Here is a 22,431-nt window from a genome sequence, read left to right on the forward strand (position 1 = left end):
TTAACATCGTAATTTTTACACGCTTTCAATGAACATTGGCTTCTTTTAACATTATGGCCAAGTTAATTTACAACTGATCCTGCCGAACAATCTTGCTGGAGTTCATGGTGACCTTTTGTGCGTGGAGATTGGTCCAACAGATCAATCTCACCATTGTCTTGCTTTGGTATAATGTTTTCCCTTCTATATCTATCTAGTTTTCATATTAATTTGATCCTCCTCTCTTCAAGCATCACGATCGTGGCACTCCCTCTGCTCACACTATTTTTTTTCCGTTTGTCCTGGTGGACGAACATTTCCTCTTGAAAGCCATGGATAGGCCATTATAACACGTTAAGAAAAAAATATATAACTGGATAATGTTTCCTTTTATGGGTTATGGGATAATGTTTCCTTTTATTATATTTATAATCCATATGATACTTTCGTTGAACTATTTTGGTTCCTACTTCGTATGGAAATCAACTCACATTTTTATTTTTTAATTTCAATTTTATGTATTTATTGATAGTATTAGATATGGACTCTTTGAGTTAGTTTTGACCGTTAGATCTTCATAAAATCCAACGGCATAGGTTCTTCTCTTTTTTAGATTAATGTGAAAATTTTTAGACCCTCTCGGCGAACGTGGTTGCTTCTTTTAACACTATTGTATTAAGATAATAGATGCACTCTAATTATATTCTAACTTAACAAAATTTTTTAAAAAAATATTAGTATTTATAGTACCAGATAAACACACTACCAATATATATTGTGTTACATCCAATATGCATTATGCCAGGCTTTTATATTTTTTGGCGACCGGTATGAATTTTTTGTGTTTGAAAGAAGGGTTGCATGCCAATGCCATGGCACAGGAAGGGAAAACCCAAAAGGCCAAAAAGTTCACCGGCAGCAAAGGGCAGCAAGGCGTGCCACGTCGGCGCAGAACCCCTCCTCCCCATCTCATCCTGATATCCCCTACCAGCCAACCATCACGAGCAGCACGGGAAGGGAGAAGGGAAGAGAAGGCTCTCGGGCATAGCTATAGCCAGAGGGAGCAGCAACACAGGCCTCACCTGAAGCTCCATCAGCCATGGCATTCACGCCCGCCACGGCCTGCTGCAATCCCTCGCTGCTGGCGGCGCCCCGGGCGCCGTCGCGCGGCTCGTCGCCCCGCGCGCAGGCGGCGCTCCTCGGCGCGGTCTCCACCTCCGCGTTCCGCGGCGTCCGGGCGCCCGCGGCCGCCGCGGCGGCCCCGCGGTGGCGCCGCGCGGCCGCGTCTACGGGCATCGTCTGCGGCAAGGTACGTACGCGCGTGGCTTGATAGCTCGGCTGCCCGCCCGGGAATGGTCGTGGATTCGTGGCGATTGGTAAGACACGCGTGTCTAAGCTTTTGCTTGCAGGTGACCAAGGGCAGCGTGCCGTCCAACTTCACCCTCAAGGACCAGAACGGGAGGCCCGTGTCGCTGAACAAGTTCAAGGGCAAGCCGGTGGTGGTCTACTTCTACCCCGCCGACGAGACGCCCGGATGCACCAAACAGGTCAGCTTAAGCTTGGGGCAAATGCCAGCCGACACTTTTCTGAAACTCTGAAACCCTGCTACTACTGCCTGGCGTTGCTGGCCGCAGGCGTGCGCGTTCCGCGACTCGTACGAGAAGTTCAAGAAGGCCGGCGCGGAGGTGCTGGGCATCAGCGGCGACGACGCGGCGTCGCACAAGGCGTTCGCGCAGAAGTACCGGCTGCCGTTCACGCTGCTGAGCGACGAGGGGAACCGGGTGCGCAAGGAGTGGGGCGTGCCCGGGGACCTGTTCGGGACGCTGCCGGGGCGGCAGACCTACGTGCTGGACAAGAACGGCGTCGTCCAGTACATCTACAACAACCAGTTCCAGCCCGAGAAGCACATCGGCGAGACCCTCAAGATCCTGCAGGGCCTCTGAGCTCTGCATCCGTCGCTGTAAACGTACCGGAACTGTATGTGATGAATGAAGAGCCTGATTGTTTGTCCAGCGATTCAGTCTGTCAGACTCACTCGACCCATTTGATGGTCGACCAGCCTGTTCGTGCTTGTCTTGGGCAGCTTCAGGTGTTGTAGTTCAGTGAACCCCAACATTTCTGTATATGCAAATGCAATTCATCCCCATTGCAAAAAAAAAAAAAAGAGCTGTTGTTTTTTTTATGGTCACAGGAAGGGGAAAGAGCAGTTGGTTTTGAAACGTGTGTACATCGAACGGCACTTGTGAATCAGACGTCTTTCTCTCTCGACGAAATCAAACACCACAGTCTGAATCCAGCAAAACCCTGACGGAGACGCTACACAAAAGATTGGGATGCGGTTACAAGGCGCGTCTAAAAATTCATCCGCTACGGCTGCTGTTTTTACCTTGACGCCCCCTGAAAAAATGGCACAACGCTAGCATCATCATCAACCAATGCAAGCAGCCAGTCAGAACCGTGCATGGCACATTCATGCTTGGCGGTGAAGCCTGCTCTGCAACCGAGCAACAACCGTGCGTGCCCGTGTTCCAGCCGCCCCGTCACCTTGCCGGTAGCCGCCGCCGCCGCCGCCGGCCTCGTTTCGGCCTCAGCTCGCTAGTCACGCTCTCGCCTCGCCACAAGTGGACACGCCGGGTTGCCGAAAGCCATCAGCATCCGGCATCCGAACCGACTTGGAAGCTTTCTAAATTTTCCTCAACACTGCGTTCCAACTGTCTTCACATTTCTATTGGTATTTCGAAACTTGATCGGGAGTTTTTTCACGTTTCTGTTTGGAATCTGATTGGGAGTAAGCTGCACATTTGCACATAAGAAGAAGAAGAAAATTATAGACAAAATTTTCAAACGATTAATGATGTTCTAGCTAGGATAGCCGATGAAGTGTCCAGTTGGTCCATGGCCGGGTTCATACAACTCTTTCAGGTATCAAGTGCTCTAGGCAGTCTTTCTGGTCGCGACAACACGACCATGTAATCGTTTTGTGCTTGTGTCTTGGGGTGCTCCCCTTCCTTTGTAAAAAAACTCTTGCTTCCCTTTTTATGAAATACAAGCTCAGACACGGCCGTGAAGAAAAAAGATTTCCTACACTTCTCGTTGAGAATTTCTTTTCTCCAAGCACATGGAAGACCTGTGGTGCATGTAGCATATTTCTCTTGTGTGAGATTATAAAGCCAAGACCGAATTAAAAAGAAGAAGATAAAAACAAAAAACGGCAAGCAAAACTGCAAAATCCGGTATCCATCTCAGCATCTCCCTCACAGGGTCGCCGCCGATGCCCAGCATCTTCCCCTCTTGATCCCCCTCTTGATCTCAGCATCCAACGGCCAGGATCTGATCAGCGACCCCTCCCACTACTCTCGGCCATTAAATACACCCCCTCGTCACTCTCCCTCTTCATCCTACTCCTACTCCACTCCCGCTCAGCAAACCCAAGAGAAGGCAGCGTTGACAGCAGCCGCGAGTCCGCGACGCCAGGAGGAGCAAGCCTTCGCCGGCGAGATCGATGGACCTCCTCGAGCACCCGCTCGAGGCCGTCGCTTTCCGCCTCTACTCGCTCCCGGAGGCCTCAGCGGCCACCGGCGCCGCCGCATGGACCTGCCTCGCCGCGGTCCTCGCAGCCGCCGCGGCCGCGGGCCTCTGGCGCCTCCGCGCCTCCGCTGTCGCCGCCGCCGCCACGAAGCCTCTGGGGCTGGATCCGTGCCTCAAACCGGAGGCACCTACGGCGCCGCTCGCCGCGTCAGAGCGGCGGTCGGAGCCGGCCGAGGCGCCGACGACGGCGCCCTCGCCCAAGGAGCGGTACACGGCGTACTACTGCGACGCGTGCCGCATCGGGTGCTGCGACTTAGACCGCTACGACGACAACGACGACGACGACGACCGGGAAGATGACGCGGAGGAGCACGACGACGGCGACGGCGCGTACCGGACCCCATTATCGGTGACGACGACGGACCCTTTCGTGTGGGAGGCGGAGGTGTTGCGATCGCTGCCCCTCAGCCCGGCGGCGGCGGAGGTGGGGCTGGGGCCGGGGCGGTACCGCAGCCCGCCGGCGCTCAGCGGCGGCAGCGTGGTGCAGCTGTGGGACCAGGTCGCGGGGGCCGGGCTGACGCCGACGGCGAGCCCGCGCCGGAGGGGCCTGGCCGTCGCCACCGCCCCGGGCTTCTGAACTCCTGCAGATTAGCAATAAATTCGCCATTTTTGGTAAGAGGGAAGAAACCAAACAAGATCCTGCAGCTGTTCTACCAACATGTAAATACGAGCCGCATTCGCCTTAAAATGCATGAGTTTTTTTTAAAAGAAAAAGTTCATGAGTTCCGGATTATATTGGACTCATCTCTCTGGCAGCTTAAGATCAAGAAATGGCATCACATAGTGCTCATGTTTAATGGCTTTTTCCTGCTTGGCTCGATCAAAGTGCTCGCTCCCTGGTGATGGGCGCGGAGCGTGTCAGCATGACGCTTCTTCGATGGCCGAGCCACCGAGCGAGGGGGACAGGCTCCAGCAGGAGCATGGTTAACCTAACCGGTGGGAACCGGTTCGGTTTGACCGGTTACCGGTCAAACCGGTCCGGTCCGGTTCCGGTTTCGGCCGGTACCCAACCGGCCCAAATTCAAATTTTAAATTTGAATTCAAAAAATGAAAAATTCCCAAAAAATTCATAAAAATACTTCAAGGTGTGATGAATCTAATGGTGTCAAATTTTCTCAAAAATTCATTCATTTAGTATAGTTTGCGGGAATTTAAAGTTAAATCAAAAAAGAAAAAGAAAAAAAATGGGCCGGCCCATGAAGGCCCACCGATCAAACCGGTCAAACCGGCCGGTAAACCGGTAAAACCGGTCGGTAAACCGGTCAAACCGGCCGGTAAACCGGTTGCACGGGAGCTTTTGAATTTCAAACCGGTCAAACCGACCGGTAAACCGGTAAAACCGGCCGGTAAACCGGTCAAACCGGCCGGTAAACCGGTCGGAACCGGTTGCATAGGAGTTTTTGAATTTATTTGAATTTGGATTTGAATTCAACCGGTTTCCACCGGTTACCGGCCTAACCGGTCCGGTAAACCGGTACCGGAGGGCGGCGGTTAGGCCGGTCCGGTCGGATTTTAAAACCCTGAGCAGGAGTCGCTTTCAAGCGCTCCAACGTGCTTGGTCTCACCTACCTTTGCAGGCTTCCAGAAGGGCCCTTTCCTCTCGCTCACCGATCGGTTAAGGCCCTGTTCCAAACGAAAAAAAACATTAGATCGAATGTTTTGATACATGTATGGAGTACTAAATGAAGTCTATTTATAAAATTTTTTACATGGATAGACTGTAAATCGCGAGACGAATCTAATGAGACTACTTAATCCATAATTTGCAACAGTGATGTTATAGTAACCATCCGCTAATCATGGATTAATTAGCATCATTAGATTCGTCTCGCGATTTACAACTCATCTGTGTAAAAAGTTTTGTAAATAAACATTATTTAGTACTTCAAATTAGTAAGATTCCGTCGCCTAAAGTAAACTACTCCCGGCGCCGTGGCAGCTTGCGCGCGGCGGAGCGCCACATGTCCCTTCTTGGTCGCCGACGATTGTCCGGCGAGCTCTGAGCCCGCACACCTGTGACTACATGCCTGACTACCGGCCGCGCATGTGGTCCGGTGTAACACCTCAGGTGTTAATCGCCTAGAATTAAATTAATCGTAGTCATTAGTTAAACTTACACGACCAAAACCCTTAGTTAAGCATTTTTCTGTACCAGTTTTGGAAACCAGTGCCACCGATTTTTCCGCGGGTCAGGGGCAGAGCACGCATCTCGGCGTGCCACGCGTCGCCGTCGGCGAGCTGCGCCGAGGATGCGCCACGTCGTCTTATCCCCGCCTCACTTATCCTCTTTGGACGCCGTGCCTCTCTCTCCTCCATTCTCCTCCTCCTCCCGTGCCCTAGCTCAAGGTTGAGCCGCCCCCATCGCCGTCCGGCCGTCTCCGGTCACCGTGCGTCGATTCCTCCCACCCAAACCTACCTCGCCTCGTCCTCCACCCATCCCCGAGCTCATTTGAGCCGTTCCACGGCCGAAACCACTTCCTCACCAACGTGGCCGCTTGAAGATTCGCCTCACGCGTCGATCTCCATTCTCCGGCCTTTGCCGTGCAAACTAAACATATGGTAAGCATCACAGCATCCCCCTCAACCTTCCCAAGCCCTCCCTTCTTCCGTTCTGGGCGATGTGCACCAAGTTGTGCGCCACAGGCCGAAACCGGTGCCACCGGTTTGGTAAATCCAGTGCCACCGATTTTAGCCTGACCGGTGCCGAAACCAGTGCCACCGGTTTTGGAAATCCGATGCCACCGGTTTTTTTATCAGAACTGCTTGAAGTAATATAAATCATTAGTAGTATACTTGTTCAATAGTTATTTATTTTAAAGTTGCACATCATATTTATATTGGCTTATATCATATGCATACGTGTAACATCCGCAGCGGAGGGGGTGGTTTATGAGGTGATCGCGGAGCCACGGGAGCCGCAAGAGCAAGCGCCGCAGCAGGAGATTTGTGAGCACCCGGCCCAAGGCCCAGTTCACCCTAGTACTGAGCAGCAGCCAGAAGGCAAGCCCCGGTGCATGTCCTATTATTTCAAATTATGACTCCTATATATGTCTCTATTACTTGTGCATTATGTTTAGAAATTGTTTAGAACCCTAGTTGCATGATCCTTAGGTTTCTTTGAGTTATACTAGTATGTATAGGACGATAGAAATGCTATGCTTAATAGTTCTCGGTAGAAGTCGAGTGATTTCTTGTCACTCGCGAGATATAGGATATTTGGAAGTCAAGTAATTTCCGGTTACTCGCGAGTTATGAGATATATTTATATTCCAATACATGAGCTGTTGAAATTGATATAGAATGCATGGAAATTTGAGACCGGACGGGAATTGATGATGATATATAGGTATGGCAGCAGGACACGGTTTCTGGTTGTCTTAGTCCCGTCTGAGTCAGTTAAGGACCGTACCGTTGTTGGCCCTGCTGATCATGTTTGAATTATACTAACCGCATGCCGGGAGTAGGAGGTAGTAGAAACCGGTAAGCCGAGTACTGTCTTGCTTCGAAAGTACAGGAACCCGCACCCAACTCCTAGGGTAGTTGAGTAGTCGCGGAGAAATGGGGATGCATATGTTTACTTTTGGTGGTCTCACGTTGAGCTCGGCTGATCATATGTCGTTGGGCTGGTTCCTGTAGTTCGAAGCGGGGAGGGGAATGGTTGGTGCGTGTGGTCCGACGGAGCATACGCGTGCCGTGTTGGTTAGGTTCACTTTGCAAGGTTAAATCGGATCGATTCGCCGTCAGTGGCTCTCGGATATGAGCACCTTGATCAACTGCGCCACATCGTAGTTTTATGATAGCAGGATGATTATATATATGATGATGAGTACATTGCACTATTATTTAATGCTCTACCATGTCTGCTATAGTTAGGTTATGCAAATGCTTAGATTATGGTTGATTTACATAGAATCTGGAGCTAAAATAATGAAAGTAAGGAGTTACTTTAGTCGCCTTTTTCTACAAAATCAACCACCAGCCAGAAAGCCTTGCATGTCTAGGTATGTGGGCTAAGTTATACCCACTGGTCGGGTGAGTCTTGCTGAGTATTAGATGCTCAGGGTTTGTTGCTACCCAAATTATTTCAGGACTCCAGGACGTTGACTTCTGCCCCTGCTATGCCAAGTTCATCTGCCGCAATGCAGAGGGGTGGCAGGTCGTGGAGAGAGATCCTTAGGATAGGGCTATGGCAGGTCGCACATTTGAGGGCAGAGTGTGCAACCCTCGGTTTTGTTCAGACCGGTCTGATCGGTCAGTGGACCGGTCTGACCGGTGGTTGGGGTAGGCCGTTGAGCACCGGTCTGACCGGTGAGGTGTACCGGTTTGACCGGTTGTAATGAACCTGAACCAATGAGGTTAACGTAGTTATAGTTTTTCTTATCCTTCTGAATTTTGGTTATAGTTGTAAATTATTTAATTCATGTAAATTATGCAAGTTTTTGTATATTTGAACTCGGTTTGTAAAACTTAAAGTTTCTATCGCGTGTACCTCTTTATATTTTCAAGTAATTGTCATACTTGTACCATCTGCGTCCGCCTTCACGTGGGACTACCGGTGTTGTTTCGATCGGGCCGTGGGTTGAGAAAGGACCGTCAAATTAAACCATTAAGCAAATGCGTCTGATGTGTTCAAATGACAGTTATTATATTTAATTTAGAGTTTTAATTTGGCGGTTCTGTCACATTGGGGCCGTGACGACGCTGCCACATTGGCACGGTAGCATCTGGGCACGCGTGCCTTCGCCGCTCCTGGCTCCTAGGTTTCGGTTGGGTCTCCAGCGCCACGGAGGTGCGGCGAGGGGAGCCCAAGAGCCCCAATACGTGCTCGGCGGACATGACGTGACACGGACGAGGACGCTTAATTTGGTCCGTCGGACGACGTGAACGTCGCCGATCGACGACACGTCGTCGTCGGACCAGATTGCTTCTGCTCTGTGCGGTTGGAGATGACGATGCAGCAAACAAACATTCGCCGCTCCCTGCAGCCGTGTCCAAAACGGGCTTCCCTGTATGCAGAATGTGGCCGCCGGCCGACCGCCGCCGGGGCGTACGAGCATGCTCAAGCCTCAAGCTTCGTGTGGCTCTCGGCTCTTGTACGGCCCATACGGGCGCCGCCTCGTGGTGGGGGAGGCCGGCCGGTCGGTCGGTCGCCGCCGGCGCCTTGATAAATGTCGCCGTCTCAGCTTCACTATAGTGGGGTTAATCAAAGGCGGCGTCGCTATCGTCGCGTCGAGAGTTAAAATTGCGTGGTCTCAAATGCGCACGAAGTATAATACGATCTCTCTCTCCCTCTCTCTCTCTCTCAGGAATCGCAGGATGGCCGTGACGTCGGAGCCCATCTCGGCGTACGCTCATGCGCGGTCGCAAATGGCCGGACGTGGGTGTGGTTTGGTCCGGTTGCCGCCTCGGCCCCTGCCGTCCAGGAACATGGAGTTGGTGGCCTCTTCTCAGCGGAGTTTGGCGGTGGGGTGAGTATGTGGCTGCGTGCGGCTGGGCACGCTCGCCGCTCGAGTCTTCTAGGACCAGCGGCGCAGGGTGGAGACGAGACATCTGGCATGGGGTGTCTCCATAGCTCGTCGCCGGCCGTCGCGCCGATGATCGACGCCGCCGGTCCGAACGCGAGGAGAGGCATCACGCCCGCTCGAGAGATTCCACCCAAAGCGCCGGGGCCGTGATCTTTGCGTGATTTTCCGTGGACGCCGCGCACCGGCATCGGCGGCGCCGTTCGTTCCCTTGGCTTGGCTCACCTTGTCCGATCCTAGTAGACTCGGCTAGCTGCTACTCCTCGCCGGAATCCGACACTCTCTGTCGCGCGTTTCAAATGAGTAGTCGTGGTCGGTGGAGGAGTACGTGTTCTGGCCTGCGGTCGGCCCTCCGTCGGTGTCGTGTCCAAGCATATACCGATGCCTTTTGGTACGCCGTTGCCACGAGATGCAAGTTGGCAACTACTCCCTCCGATCCAGTTCCAAATTATAAGTCATTCTAAAAATCTTGGAGAGTTAAAGTTTTTCAAAATTAATCAAAATTATATAACAAGATAATAATATTTATGATACCAATTAAGTATCATTAGATTCTTTGTTAGCTATATTTTTATAGTTCATAAATCTGTGTTTTTCTCTATAATTTTGATCAAACTTTGAAATGATTGACTCTCCAAGATTCTTGAAATGACTTATAATTTGGAACGGAGGGAGTAATGGGTGGTCTTGGTCATCAGTTCAGTTCATTTGCATCCCGTGATCCGGATTAGTTCAATTAGATAAGTTTTGAGTCGACCCAAGAAAATAGAAATTTGAACGACGGTCATGAGCCCATAACTTCACTACAAGTCAACAACTGGCTAACACGGCATATCTATTCCTGTGACAGCAGCAGCAAATGCTGCACAGGACCAAATATCGGGAAACAATACGGTGCCCACATTTTCCAGTACGCTCATACAGAACGGAGATGTTTATTCGACCAGATCAAACACTGGTCTCTGCAATCAAGTAACCGAGGAGCTCGTCAACGAGCGAACCCTCGCTCAACAAGAAAGTCCAAAAATATCATCAAGTTACAAATTGTAGGCTACAAAATTGACTGATGTAAGAATCCGTGCACCCGTAGAAGACAGTCTCTTCAGTGTGGTTTTGGTACATGGCCGTCTACCGCGAAGTTCCTCGTGGCTGCAGGTAACGCCAGCCGCATGCCATCAAGTTCAGGCTTCGCGATCACTTGGCAGCCTAGCCGCGATCTGAAAACAGTTCCAAAATCGGAAGTCAGATTAGAATGATGAAACTTGTGCAATCCACCTTCAGTAATACTGGGAAATTCGCATGGATATCTTCATTTTTGTGATTCATGCATTAAACCTGGAATCAACATTTTGCTGCTGTACAGTAAAAATAGAAAGTATGATATCTGCACATTAATGAATTACTTGTATGGGTAAATCCCAATCAGCTATTTTGTAACATAAGTTTAAGTTCACTTAATTTCAGTTTTTCATACACATAGGTATGAGGCCTAGGAGTAAAAAAAAAGTATGAGGCCTAGTTACCACTGAGATAGCAGCTATTTATAAAGACTGCACAGATCTTTGAAGGTTATAATGAAATAGACTGAAACCCCTAGCAGTTTTCTTCCCCCCTCGACTTGGAGGCCCCCAGGTATGTCGCTTTTTCAATCTCAATTCAACACCCAAGGTTGTCAATTATAAAAGAGATTCTGACAATGCCTCCCTGGGCATGCACAACTCGTAGGTGGAAGTAAAATATTTTAAAGCGAGAGAAAAAAAAATTCCATAAGGGGATCTTCACTTACGTTTCTGTGAGCCCAAATGCAAGGTCAAGCATATCATTTTCTTCATCTGTTGGGTCTTCTAACTTGTTATAATCATTTACATCCTGGATAAGGTTGGAAATTATAGTCAGCAGTGGTACTTACAATATGCCAATATCTACATCTGTACTAAGTTTGCATAAGTATAAATAGAGCATACCATAACTATTACATGGCAAGTAGAACAAGCAAGTGAGCCTTCACATGCTCCTGCATTAGCCAAAAATATCAAGGTTATTAACTACAGCTGAAAAAATTGATAGAACATAACAACAATGATTAAAATGCCTCCTGTATTAATGAAAAATGGTAAAATCATGGAGCAAACAATGAATTATGGATGGAGAACCAGGAGATTCAGTATAACTAGTTCCTTTAAAAATTATAAGTAATATATAAAGAACAGCAAGCATAAACTTACTACAATACAGGCACTAAAAGGAATCACACCGGAGGGAAATTGCAAATTTTCCAAATATGAACTTTTACCTTCAAGCTCTATGTCATTTTCATGAGCAGCTTCTAACATGGACATTCCAATGGGCACACTGATCGTCTTTTCTGAGCCATCCTTGTTGACAAATGTTACAGAGATTCTGTGCAGTTCAGAGGAAAATCTGCTCATCAGAGGACTATCTCCTACACAGAATAATTGCTGAAAGTTGAGTATTAACATTCAGCCAAACGGATCAAGAAATTGTTTCATGGCAGCTATCTCTCTAGATGTGGAGGGAACAGAGCTTTAAAAAGAGAGACAATGTTAACAAAAGAATTTCAAAGAAAGGTGTGGACTAAGGCACTAAGCATTAGATTCCAAGAGATAAACATGACTAGGTGCTCTAATTTCAAGATACATAAAAGAATGAAACTAAAGAGATAAATGCGCTTACTTCTCCTTCTCCTGATTGCTTTCATCCTTATCACCACTTGTTGCAGTTGAAAAGAGGACGTTCCTCTGGAAAAAAAATTGAACAGGCAATGAGTACAAATACACTGAGACAGAGCATTACTTCTGCAGGTATGAAAAGCTAGTTGCTTGCCATTCTCCAGAAAGAGCTAACTGGCAGTGCAAAAGGCATTTGATAATTTGACAAAAAAAAATCAGAACAGAGAATGCACAGATAGGCAAGTAGAATAAAAACCAAATCACTGAAAAATAATATACTGTACAAGTACAAAACAGTGTACATGGATAGCTAGTTATATCAGCAGTAATTGCAAAAACAGACGTTAGCGAGGAGGGACATGTTCATCTAAATTAAAGTCTTCACCAGCAACCAATGTTTGGGTTCTTACCGACGATTGTACAGTAGGAATTACAACTGGACTCGAATGCTGGACGACATGACCTTGATACAAACTGCCTCGACTGCTGAGCAAGTTTCCTGCCATAAAAAAGGAACAACAATCAACAAAATGAGAAGGCAACCAAGCCTTCAGTTTTGCTACATTAGCACGCAGCAACTCCGGAGGGTTCCAAATCCAAAATTCAAGAAACATGACTACCAGCTGGAAATTCAGCATTCCGCCAAACCACAGAGCTGGGCAAAATTCGCGAATTCCCAAACGCCACTGACTAGCAATAATCATAGCATAGAGTACGGAAAGGAGCGAGAGGAAAAGTGAAGGCACGAACCTGCTCTCGTCTCGGCCCTACCCTCGCGCAGCAGCCGCATCCCTAGCCGGGAGATCCTGCCAAACATACCGGCAGCCGGCTCTGCTCCCTCCGAACCCTAGAGCAGCACTCGAGACAACGAAATCAGCGCAACAACCACCTCGCGCTGCGCGAGCAAAGCAGCAAGGGCTCAGTTCGGCGTCGCCAAAGACCGAGGTGAACTCACGTGGAAGCTGGAGGGCCGAACCGTCTGGGAGCAACGGGCGCCAGCCGCGGGGACCTCCTCTCCACGACGGCGGGAAGGAGGAGGGGGAAGACGACGAGTGGGGTGAGGCCGGGCCGCGTGAGCCGCCGTTCGCCGTGGCGTGGAGGAGAGGAGTCTGGAGAGCTCACACACGCCGCCGCCGCCGCCGCCGCAAGAAATGGGCCGTGCGGCCCATTAACAGAAATATCTAGACGGGGGCAATGAAAGCCCAGCCCATCACTAGCCTGGCTATAAGAGCCTGAGAGAAACCCGCCCTAACCCTCTCTCTTCTCCCCATCCGCCGCCAGAGTCGGGGACGCCTGCGCCGCCTCCACCAGCGACCAACCGCTGCCGGAGAGGGCGCGACCTCTTCTCGCCGCCGAATCGGGGTCTCATCCTCCGGCCGCCTCACGAGGTGAGCAGCGCTCTGTGCTCGTACGCCTGTCATCCCTGCTTGCGCGGTTGTGCCTGTGCTTATTCGTGGTTTATCGATCGGACATCTTTTGGTGTCTTCCCGGGCTGATATCGTTCTTTCCCTGTAATCCGTAGCGGTTGGTTAGGTATGTATTCTTGGTTTAGTGCGAGAGTTGTTTGAACGATGGATGTTGTAGCTAACAATTAGCTGCTGATTTGATGTGGCCTGCGGGGATTAAGGTCCACGTCTGGATTCTTAGGTGTTTGAAACACGACCACGGCAACTGTTCTAGTAGTGCAAGTGACGCCTATGATCTCTTAGACTCTTACTGTCATCTTGCTTTTCTTGCCTTAGCTTGAAACCGAAATTTAAGCTTGCGTGCAGACTGCTGAAGCCTGAAGGTGTTCTCGAATGCCTAGGTTAGGGTTTGTGATGCCCTGCCAAAGTTTTGCTGGTACTTGGTATCATTTGATTTTCCTTTCTGATTGTATTGTTGCTGTGCGTCATAGCAAGGTGCTGAAGTGGTCCATATCAATTCATTGCCTCGGAGTGTTCTGAAGCTGTAGCCTGTAGCTGCTCACTTGTTCTAGTTTTATATGAGAATCTAATTGGCTCTGTTGTCTGGTTCCATGCTGTCAACTTAATATGTAATATCTAATATCTTATGAAGATGCATATTGATGTTTTGTGATTATAATTTCAAACGAATGGTTGCTTGCTTGTTTCTCTATTATGTCATATTAGAAATTATCTTACTCCTTGTTATTATGCAGTAAAGCATTCACATGTGTTTGTGTTTTACAGGAATAGGTAGCTGAGCTTTGTATCAACAAGATGGTGCAGTACAATTTCAAGAAGATCACTGTTGTCCCTCCTGGGAAGGATTTCATCGACATAACTCTGTCCCGCACTCAGAGGCAGACACCGACTGTTGTCCACAAGGGTTATGCTATCTCCCGCATTCGCCAGTTTTATATGCGCAAGGTTAGGTACACCCAGCAGAACTTCTATGAAAAGCTGTCCACAATTATCGATGAGTTCCCTCGACTGGATGACATCCACCCTTTCTATGGTGATCTCCTCCATGTGCTCTACAACAAGGATCACTACAAACTTGCCTTGGGTCAGATCAACACAGCTAGGAACATCATTGCAAAGATAGCCAAGGACTACTTGAGGCTGCTCAAATATGGAGACTCCCTGTACCGGTGCAAGCATCTGAAGGTGGCTGCACTAGGTCGCATGTGCACTGTTGTGAAGAGGATCAGTCCTAGTTTGGCATACTTGGAGCAGATCAGGCAGCACATGGCCAGGCTTCCATCCATAGACCCAAACACCCGTACCGTGCTGATTTGTGGCTACCCAAACGTGGGGAAGAGTTCTTTCATGAACAAGGTTACACGGGCAGATGTGGACGTCCAGCCTTATGCCTTTACAACAAAATCCCTGTTTGTTGGTCATACAGATTACAAGTACCTGCGCTACCAAGTTATTGACACACCTGGTATCCTTGATAGGCCTTTTGAGGATAGGAACATCATAGAGATGTGCAGCATCACTGCTCTGGCACACTTGAGGGCTGCTGTTCTGTTCTTTCTGGACATTTCTGGATCTTGTGGGTACAGTATCGCTCAGCAAGCCGCACTGTTCCACAGTATAAAGTCTCTGTTCATGAATAAACCTCTGGTCATTGTGTGCAACAAGACTGACTTGCAGCCCCTTGAAGGCCTTCCTGAGGATGACATGAAGCTTATAATGGAGATGAAAGCAGAGGCTATGAAGACTATAACCCAGGCTGGTGATCCAAATGAAGAGGGTGTTTTGTTGACGATGAGCACATTAACAGATGATGGTGTTATGGCTGTTAAAAATGCTGCATGCGAGAGGCTTCTTGAGCAGAGGGTGGATGTGAAGATGAAATCAAAGAAGATGGTTGACTGCCTGAATAGGTTCCATGTTGCTGTTCCAAAGCCTCGTGACAACAAAGAGAGGCCTGTTTGCATCCCTCCGGCTGTTCTGGAAGCTAGGGCTAATGCTGCTGCGAAGGAAAAGAAGAAGCTTGAGAAGGACCTTGAGCAGGAGAATGGAGGTGCTGGCGTCTATTCCGCCAGCCTTAAGAAGCATTATATATTGGCCAATGATGAATGGAAGGAGGACATTCTCCCCGAGATATTGGATGGGCATAATGTTGCTGATTTTCTGGATCCAGATATCCTGGAAAGGTGTGAAGAGTTGGAACGAGAGGAGGGGCTTCGTCTGGAAGAGCAAGCTGCACAAGATGCTTTTGAGATTGATGGCCATGAATTAACTGATGAACAGAAGGAGATATTGTCTCAGATCAGGAAGAAGAAGGCGCTACTTATCCAAGAGCATAGAATGAAGAAGAGAACTGCTGAAAGCCGTCCTATTGTTCCTAGGAAGTTTGACAAAGATAGGAAATTCACAACTGAAAGGATGGGAAGGCAGCTTTCCTCCATGGGTTTGAATCCCAGTGCAGCAATAGCTCGCAGCCGGTCCAGAGGCCGCAAGCGTGAGAGGTCACTGAGCAGAGCTGCTGCTGATGCAGATGCTATGGAGGTTGACGGACAGCAATCCAATAAGAAACTGAGACTGGGGTCTAGATCTAGGTCGAGGTCACGGGCTCCTGAGGAGGTTGTTCCTGGTGAAGGATTCAAGGACTCTGCGCAGAAGAAGAAGGCAATCAAGAAAGCCAAGGATGCCACGAAGAAGAGGAACAAGGATGCCCGCCGTGGAGAGGCTGACCGTGTCATTCCCACTTTGAAACCAAAGCATCTGTTCTCTGGGAAACGGACTCTTGGGAAGACAAGCAGGCGATAAGCACAGCATGTTACTGGATCTGGTGGGTCATTCTTGCAACCAAATGTCATGCCTGTTGCCTTTTCTATGCTAATTCTATGTGCTGATAGTTTGCTGTGTCCAGTGCTGCAGGAAATACAGAACTGGTGGAAATATGGTGCAGACAATCGGCAATGGGGGCTCAAGTGTCCTACTGGCTCTGCTGATACTGCTATTCTATTTATCTTGCTGTCTCGCGGTCCTCGTGAGACGTAGTTTTGCTAGCTTATACTTGTATTAGTGAATTTGGTTTGTTACTCTACCTGCTGTGTGGCATTAATTCTGTTGAGTGGCATTAATTCTGTTGGTACGAAGTTGGTTTTAGCCAAATTGTTGCTGTCGGATTTCTGTCTGGTTTATTTGGCGTTTCAAGCACATCTGTGAATTTTTGGATGTTGCAGTGACCCAGTCGTGCATCCCAGCTACTTATCATCTTATCGGAGTGATATACATTTTTGATTTGTGATTGTTGCTAGCTTATTAACTTGGTGCCATCTCCATTAGCTAAGCTGCTCGTGCAGCAAATCAATTGCATTGTGGAGTGGAGCACTACAGATCTAGCAGTGTAGATGGGAGTGGAACAGTCGAGGACAATGTGCCGCGCTCCACACGTGTTGATGCTCCGGTCTGATTCTCTGATTCCTATGGTCAATACTCGCTAATAACTTTTGCTGACGAGCATATGTAATCCATGTCCAAATCTTAGATGACACCAAACATATATAGATGGAAGTTAATTTACACTACTAGCTAGTCCAATCGCCTGCATTCAGTTGGCAGCAGATGCCGGCAGCTGGGTAGCTCAGTAATATCCTGCGTGGTAGGGTCACTTTGCAGTTGAAATCCCTATCAGTGTTACAGTTAAATGTTTAGTAATATTTATAGTAACAGAAATAGTACTTATAGCTAATGTTATTGCATAGGCAGCAAATGCACAGTAACAGTTAAATGTTCCGTCATTGCATAGTAACAGAACAGCTTCCAATTGGATTTAACTTCATTCGTTGTGATTAACTTGCCAATAGTTTTGTCAATAGTTTGCTACTCTCAGTTCTGACATTTAGTATTCAGTCACCTTTGTCTGACTAGCATTTCTTCTCTGAAGCTTTTGGCATGAATCCTTTTGTTTTGACTAGCATTTACAAGATTGCCCAAGAGAAATATGTATCTGATGTTTGGGGTGACATAATTGATACTTATGATTTGAAGGGCCACATTATCTATATATTGATCTGTGAGTATATAATGTATGTACATACTTTGTCACATGCATGCCTTGTTTTAGGGTGTTGTCTTTATGAGGTTTAAGCAAGACTAAGTTTCTGCACATGCTGTTGACCTGCTGTGCTACTTGTTTTATCTTCTGCTCTGCAAGTTAGATATCATGCTGCTGATTCCCTGTTAAAGTAATATTATTTTTTCTATGATAGGAGGTACAAAAGCACTGCATTGTTATCTTATTATCAGCGTCATGAAACAGTTTTATTATTCGTCGGTCTTGAAACTGTGTTGCTACTGAAATGAATATTTGTTACACTTTTGAAATGAATGTATCCCATTCAGATTTGTTATGCTTTTCAAATGAATATTTGTTATTGTTATGCTCATGATTGTGCCTGGTTCATGGTCATGGCAGCTGGAGATCCTGGTTTATTGCTTGCTCATGATTGTGCCTGGTTCATGGTCATAGCAGTTGGCCGACTAATGAAAATAAAAAAAATGGAAGAGTTATTAGATGTTTTGTGCATGAATATACACATGTAAAATGCTGTTCAAGAGGAGGCAATGCCTGCACTAGCCGTTACTGTATTCTTGGTCGAGTTGATGGAGGGTACTAATTTCAGAGCAAAGAGCATATGTAAGTGCACAATTTTCAGTCACAAGGCACAAGGCTGCAGCACAGAAAACAGGTTCACTGGTTCTGTCACACAACATTGACAAGTTCAGAGCACAATAGCAGTACAGGTTCAGATAATCAGAGAATTACAAGTTCATAGCTTCAGAATTTAGATCATTACTAGCCAGAATCAAACATGACACCTAGTAATCAAAGGTTCAGAAATCAGAATGACAACACACCAAGGCTCATATGGTCAAATCAGATCAACGCATCAGGAGTTCACGACGATATCAATGGGACCTTACTGTCTTGCAGAGAGAAGTGGAGTGCTCATGGACAAGAAGCTGCTAGAAACCTATCTGAATAATGCCTTGTCACAGTTAATCAACACATATAGCTCAAGACACTGATAAAAGGCCTAGACTGAACACCAGCAGTACTTGAACTTCATGGAGCTTAGATTAATCAAATCCACATACAGCATAATTAATCAACACATATAGCTCAAGAGCACTAGTAATACATTTACGAGTTCCCAGCTCATACAAAGTGCAAAATAAACTCTGAATGCTTAAACAGATGTATCATGGACTCCAATACAAGTTCAGCGACACACAGCAGGTCCAGAGAAGCAGCCAAGCTCCCACGCGCAAGGAGTTGGCGGCGTGCCGAGGCGCTGGCGGCGTCCAGGTCGAGCGGCGCCGGCGCAGGCGGAGTCCAGGTCACGAGATGATGCGGGAATGCGATCGATCGGGGAAAAAATAGGATAGGAACCGACGTGGACCCACTTTTGAATATGGAGAGTAAAAAATAGCTAGTATTTTGGTTTACTCCACACCTTTAAAGAGGCTTTCTATTTTTACAGAGTCCTTCTACTCTATATTTGGCTAGGATATACATAAGCTGTTGGAGTTGCTCTTATGAAGCCAAATTCCTTGTACTCACATGCTATGAACTACTCCATGCTTTTCTCCACCGAATTCCCAAACAGTGTGAAGGTGATAAAAAAAACATCTAGACTTCACGAAAATTGTGTTCACAATCTCCTCACTATTCTATCTACGCATACCTGTAAAACACAATATAGTTGTGATATTATAAATCTACGTTAAAACATAAATCTACGCTTACGATTTTCGTATTTTTAATGAATATTTTACCGTACTGATGGCCAAATTACGTAAGTCTGACAGAAACAACGTTCAAAACGTCATGCTCTTGGCACCGAAAAAGGTACTTATGTTGTTTTGCTAGAAGGACTGTTACGCAGGTAAATTTAGACGTGCCACAGTATTCAGGCTTCATATATAGGACTTTAGACACGGCACAATATTCAGGCTTCATATAAAGGACCAATAAATTCTGAACATCACTGATTGCCGTATCAGGTGATCCAAGAAGTTTTGGAATGTGAAATGCACAGCATGAAATCCCCGAATCTGGAATCAAATTGCTCTGGACTTGAACGATGAAAATGAGAAAAACGATCGATGTACTGCAACCACAAAAACAAAGAAGGCACAATTAGAGAGCCGGTGAAATGAATCAAGGTGCATACTCTTTTGCTAGCACAATGAAATGGATGCATGCTGAATTCTTGCTAAACCTCTTGGTGATTTGGCGTGCAGAACCGGTTCCTTCAGTTCAGGATTGGCAGGATAAGATGACACCAAGCTTTGCAAAGACCGAACTGCATACATGACATCCATAAGCCTTTTGGTAATAAGAAATTTTTGACAAACGGGAGCGTCCTATCAGATTCCAATGCATGCATTCGTTGTTTCTTGTAAACGAAGATCACCAAATGGTATTGAAAAACTGATAGCCTGGCATTCTGTGCAATGGTGATGAGCATGCCTATTACTAACAGATACTAGAATGGATACTCGCAAAAAAAAAAGATACTAGAATGGAACATTTGAGAAACCTGTAGAAGTTCTTAAATTTGATGGTGTCAATTTTTCAGGTACTCTGTTTTGTTTAACCGTGAAAACTGTTTAGTTACTATCTAAAGATGTTCACTTGTTTAGACAACAGCATCTGAATCTGATCTGCAGAGTGCTTCTATGACTAGGAGACAGAAGCCACAAGAATTACCGTGTGGAGAGATGACATAACTGCTGTCCAGATCATCTGCCGTAGCAGCATCCTTGACAGAGTCACCTGCTGGCCACTCTCCACTCATGCAGCCATCACCATGCGGAGGGGCAGGGGCCATGGAGTGCGGAGTGCGCTCGACAACGGCGGCGGCGGGCTCACTTCCCTTGCTGTTCTTCTTGCCGAAGGTCAGAAACCGCTTGAGCCCGGTCACGGCGTCCATCGGTGACTGAACGGTGATGGAAACGGTAATGCTGCTCCTCGGTGTGATCGGGATCGGTAGGCTCTTCTCGGCATCCTCCAGTTCCGGGTTCTTCCGTGGCCGTGGTGAAGCGCCGGACTCCGGCGATTGCTCGGTGGCGCTGGGGAGCGGGGAATCGGTGGCAGATGCGTCGAGCTCTGATCTTGGGGAGAACGAAGACTGAACGTTTGAGTACAGAGATTCAGAGCTCTCCCTCCGGGAATCCTCGTCTGCGTCTGTCACCGTGGTTTCTCCAGAGACGTCGTTGCTGCCGGTTGATTCCATGGAGTCGTCGACATTGTCGCCGTCCTTGTTGTCAGACCGCGGTCGTTCGGACCCTGGACATGTCCCAAGACCAGCCGATGCCTGACACGGCCGCGGAGCTTGCTCGTCCCTATCCTTCTTGATGTACACGTAGCTCGGCTCGGTGTCGGAGTCGCCGGTGATCTCTACACTCCCGAACTTGTCTGAAGATTGATCCGCATGTTCGTGGTTGCTTTCGTTGCCAGCATTTCCATCATTGGGCGGAGCAATCTCGCTGCTGTCAGGTTTGTCCTTCCGAATCACCGGAGGCGGCGACGCGGGCTCGACGCCATTGCCTGATCTCCTCGGATGAAACTGCTCGGAAGCAATGGCAGAAGCCTTCTTGAGATCGGTGAGCGCAGTGACCTGCTGCTCACTGGAACAGGAAGTACTCCTCCGCATCATGGCAATGGCGTCGGCGTGGAGTGGCATTGCCGGCTCTCTGAGGTTGCCGTCACTGTCGTAGGTCGACCGAGGGGACTGGAACCGCGGAGGCCTGGGGCTCTCCCTGACGTCGACGGACGAGCAGCCGCGGTCCTTGAACATGCTCCTGCTCCTTGACAGCATCGTCCTCGGCCTCGGCGTGCCGGGTGATGCCACCGCCGTCGCGGTGGGCGTTGGCGGCAGCCTGTTCTCCTTCCGTGGCGTGGCGGGTGGCTCCGCCTGCGGCTGCTCCCGCTGCAGGTGCGGCGGACGCCGCCTGGGGTCAGGGGTGGACAGCCTCGGGCTTGCCACCGCCGCCGGTGACGGCGGCACGCTGGTCCGCGGACGCGAGAGCTTCGTGGCCGGGCTGCATCTTGGCGTGACAGGGGCGGCCGGTTTCACTTTCACCTCCAGGTTCCAGGGCTTCTGCCGCAGATTACCCTGATCCTGAATGAAGTGAATATACTTCTGTAAGCTACTAGTAGTCCGATAATTACTGCATAACAATAAACCATTACTAGTAACTTTTCAAGATTTGTCGTTCTTGAAAAATGGATAAAATTCAAGTAAAATTTTGCCAAAAGATTTACCTTACAATCACACCTTAAGTTTTCACTGGATAGTCACAGATGAACTAAAAAGAAGTACATGGCGTGTAACATGTCACGGGTCTCACCTAAAAGTCTTGTGTAATACGATAGCTCAACTAAACATAACGGATCACAAGAAAGGCACAAAAGTTCAAAGTATGCCTAGAGCTCAAGGATTAAGACGAAGCTTGGAAACGTGACAAATGTTGGTTGCATCTTCGAAAAGGTGTACAAGAACAAATAATGTCGAGCAAAAATCTGTCTAGAGCGTACCATTTCTAACTTTCTGTACCAGAAAGATGAAAAGGAAAAAAAAAGGAAGATCGACCATTTGGTGAAAAAAAATGCCACGAGAAATGCAAGAACAAGGTAGGTTCTGATGGGAAAACAATTCGATGTCAGCTGCAACTGCAAGGAAGGAAGCGAGAGCGCCGGGAAGAAAAGCATCCCGGAGTTTACCCCTCTGGCGTGGCTGGCGGCCACGAGCTCGCCGCCGTCGCCGCCGCCGCCGCGCCGGCCGCGCGAGCCGGTGCGGTCGAGGCGCGCCCAGAGGGCCTGCACCTCGGCCTCCTTGCGCTCCATGCGCGCGCGCCAGTCCTGGCGCAGCCGCTCGTCCCTCCTCCTCACGTACTCGTCGTACCGCCTCCCGCGCCCGGCCGCGTCCCCGGGGCCGCAGCGCTCCTCCTCGTCGGCGCGGCCGGCCGCGACCTCGGCGGCGGCCTGCGCCCTCCGCTCGGCGAGCCGGCGCTTGTACCCGGCGAAGTCGCGCTCCAGCTCGGCCGCCTTCGCCCGCAGGTGGTCCGTGCCGCCGCCTCCGCGCGGGGCGACGGTTGCCGGCGCCCGCGACGACATGGTCCTCGCCGCCGCCCGCGTCCGATCGCGTCGATGAGACCGGAGGCGCGAGGCAGCGCGGG

At 48.7% G+C, this 22,431-nt stretch overlaps 5 protein-coding genes across 6 annotated transcripts; 3 read left to right on the top strand and 2 right to left on the bottom strand.

Moving 5' to 3' along the window:
- The first annotated feature begins 935 nt into the window (after positions 1–935).
- Positions 936–2,167, top strand: LOC120670181 (peroxiredoxin Q, chloroplastic-like). The gene is made up of 3 exons (XM_039950245.1): positions 936–1,288; positions 1,389–1,526; positions 1,614–2,167. Exons 1-3 carry the CDS (start codon positions 1,079–1,081, stop codon positions 1,920–1,922), a joined length of 657 nt encoding a protein of 218 aa, XP_039806179.1. The 5' UTR covers positions 936–1,078; the 3' UTR covers positions 1,923–2,167.
- Positions 2,168–3,391: 1,224 nt separating this feature from the next.
- LOC120670232 lies at positions 3,392–4,357 on the top strand. The gene has a single exon (XM_039950298.1). The coding sequence runs from the start codon at positions 3,482–3,484 to the stop codon at positions 4,142–4,144; it is 663 nt and encodes a 220-aa protein (XP_039806232.1). The 5' UTR covers positions 3,392–3,481; the 3' UTR covers positions 4,145–4,357.
- Positions 4,358–9,899: 5,542 nt separating this feature from the next.
- LOC120671385 (2Fe-2S ferredoxin-like) lies at positions 9,900–12,923 on the bottom strand. 2 transcript variants are annotated; one of them, XM_039951686.1, is made up of 8 exons: positions 12,735–12,923; positions 12,530–12,626; positions 12,190–12,278; positions 11,784–11,848; positions 11,383–11,489; positions 11,054–11,103; positions 10,876–10,958; positions 9,900–10,306 (listed from the first exon to the last, which is right to left on the bottom strand). In XM_039951686.1, the coding sequence occupies exons 2-8, from the start codon at positions 12,594–12,596 to the stop codon at positions 10,192–10,194; spliced, it is 576 nt and encodes a 191-aa protein (XP_039807620.1). In that variant the 5' UTR covers positions 12,597–12,626; positions 12,735–12,923; the 3' UTR covers positions 9,900–10,191. The 2 variants fall into 2 exon arrangements, with proteins under 2 accessions (XP_039807620.1, XP_039807621.1); XM_039951687.1 differs by having other exon boundaries at positions 12,530–12,674; positions 12,756–12,916.
- Positions 12,924–13,004: 81 nt separating this feature from the next.
- On the top strand, positions 13,005–16,423 carry LOC120671384 (nucleolar GTP-binding protein 1-like). Its single transcript, XM_039951685.1, has 3 exons — positions 13,005–13,167; positions 13,972–16,027; positions 16,109–16,423. Exon 2 carries the CDS (start codon positions 14,002–14,004, stop codon positions 16,003–16,005), a length of 2,004 nt encoding a protein of 667 aa, XP_039807619.1. The 5' UTR covers positions 13,005–13,167; positions 13,972–14,001; the 3' UTR covers positions 16,006–16,027; positions 16,109–16,423.
- Positions 16,424–18,303: 1,880 nt separating this feature from the next.
- On the bottom strand, positions 18,304–22,431 carry LOC120669067 (proteoglycan 4-like). Its single transcript, XM_039948886.1, has 4 exons — positions 21,682–22,431; positions 19,961–21,451; positions 19,470–19,553; positions 18,304–19,358 (listed from the first exon to the last, which is right to left on the bottom strand). The coding sequence occupies exons 1-4, from the start codon at positions 22,367–22,369 to the stop codon at positions 19,309–19,311; spliced, it is 2,313 nt and encodes a 770-aa protein (XP_039804820.1). The 5' UTR covers positions 22,370–22,431; the 3' UTR covers positions 18,304–19,308.

The sequence above is a fragment of the Panicum virgatum genome, chromosome 4N (genome assembly GCF_016808335.1).
Source record: "Panicum virgatum strain AP13 chromosome 4N, P.virgatum_v5, whole genome shotgun sequence".
Lineage (NCBI taxonomy): Eukaryota > Viridiplantae > Streptophyta > Magnoliopsida > Poales > Poaceae > Panicum > Panicum virgatum.

Bases quoted from the DNA above. Each gene is read 5' to 3' on its own strand.
- LOC120670181 (XM_039950245.1), top strand. From the start codon at position 1,079: ATGGCATTCACGCCCGCCACGGCCTGCTGCAATCCCTCGCTGCTGGCG. The intron at 1,289-1,388 runs GTACGTACGCGC...TTTTGCTTGCAG, and splicing joins CGGGCATCGTCTGCGGCAAG to GTGACCAAGGGCAGCGTGCC. The intron at 1,527-1,613 runs GTCAGCTTAAGC...TGCTGGCCGCAG, and splicing joins CGCCCGGATGCACCAAACAG to GCGTGCGCGTTCCGCGACTC.
- LOC120670232 (XM_039950298.1), top strand. From the start codon at position 3,482: ATGGACCTCCTCGAGCACCCGCTCGAGGCCGTCGCTTTCCGCCTCTAC.
- LOC120671385 (XM_039951686.1), bottom strand. From the start codon at position 12,596: ATGTTTGGCAGGATCTCCCGGCTAGGGATGCGGCTGCTGCGCGAGGGT. The intron at 11,490-11,783 runs GTAAGCGCATTT...TGAACTGCACAG, and splicing joins AGCAATCAGGAGAAGGAGAA to AATCTCTGTAACATTTGTCA. The intron at 10,307-10,875 runs GTAAGTGAAGAT...AACTGTTTTCAG, and splicing joins GCATTTGGGCTCACAGAAAC to ATCGCGGCTAGGCTGCCAAG.
- LOC120671384 (XM_039951685.1), top strand. From the start codon at position 14,002: ATGGTGCAGTACAATTTCAAGAAGATCACTGTTGTCCCTCCTGGGAAG.
- LOC120669067 (XM_039948886.1), bottom strand. From the start codon at position 22,369: ATGTCGTCGCGGGCGCCGGCAACCGTCGCCCCGCGCGGAGGCGGCGGC. The intron at 21,452-21,681 runs AGGCATACTTTG...AATCTTGAAAAG, and splicing joins CGTCTTAATCCTTGAGCTCT to TTACTAGTAATGGTTTATTG. The intron at 19,554-19,960 runs GTAATTCTTGTG...TCATGTATGCAG, and splicing joins TTATGTCATCTCTCCACACG to TTCGGTCTTTGCAAAGCTTG.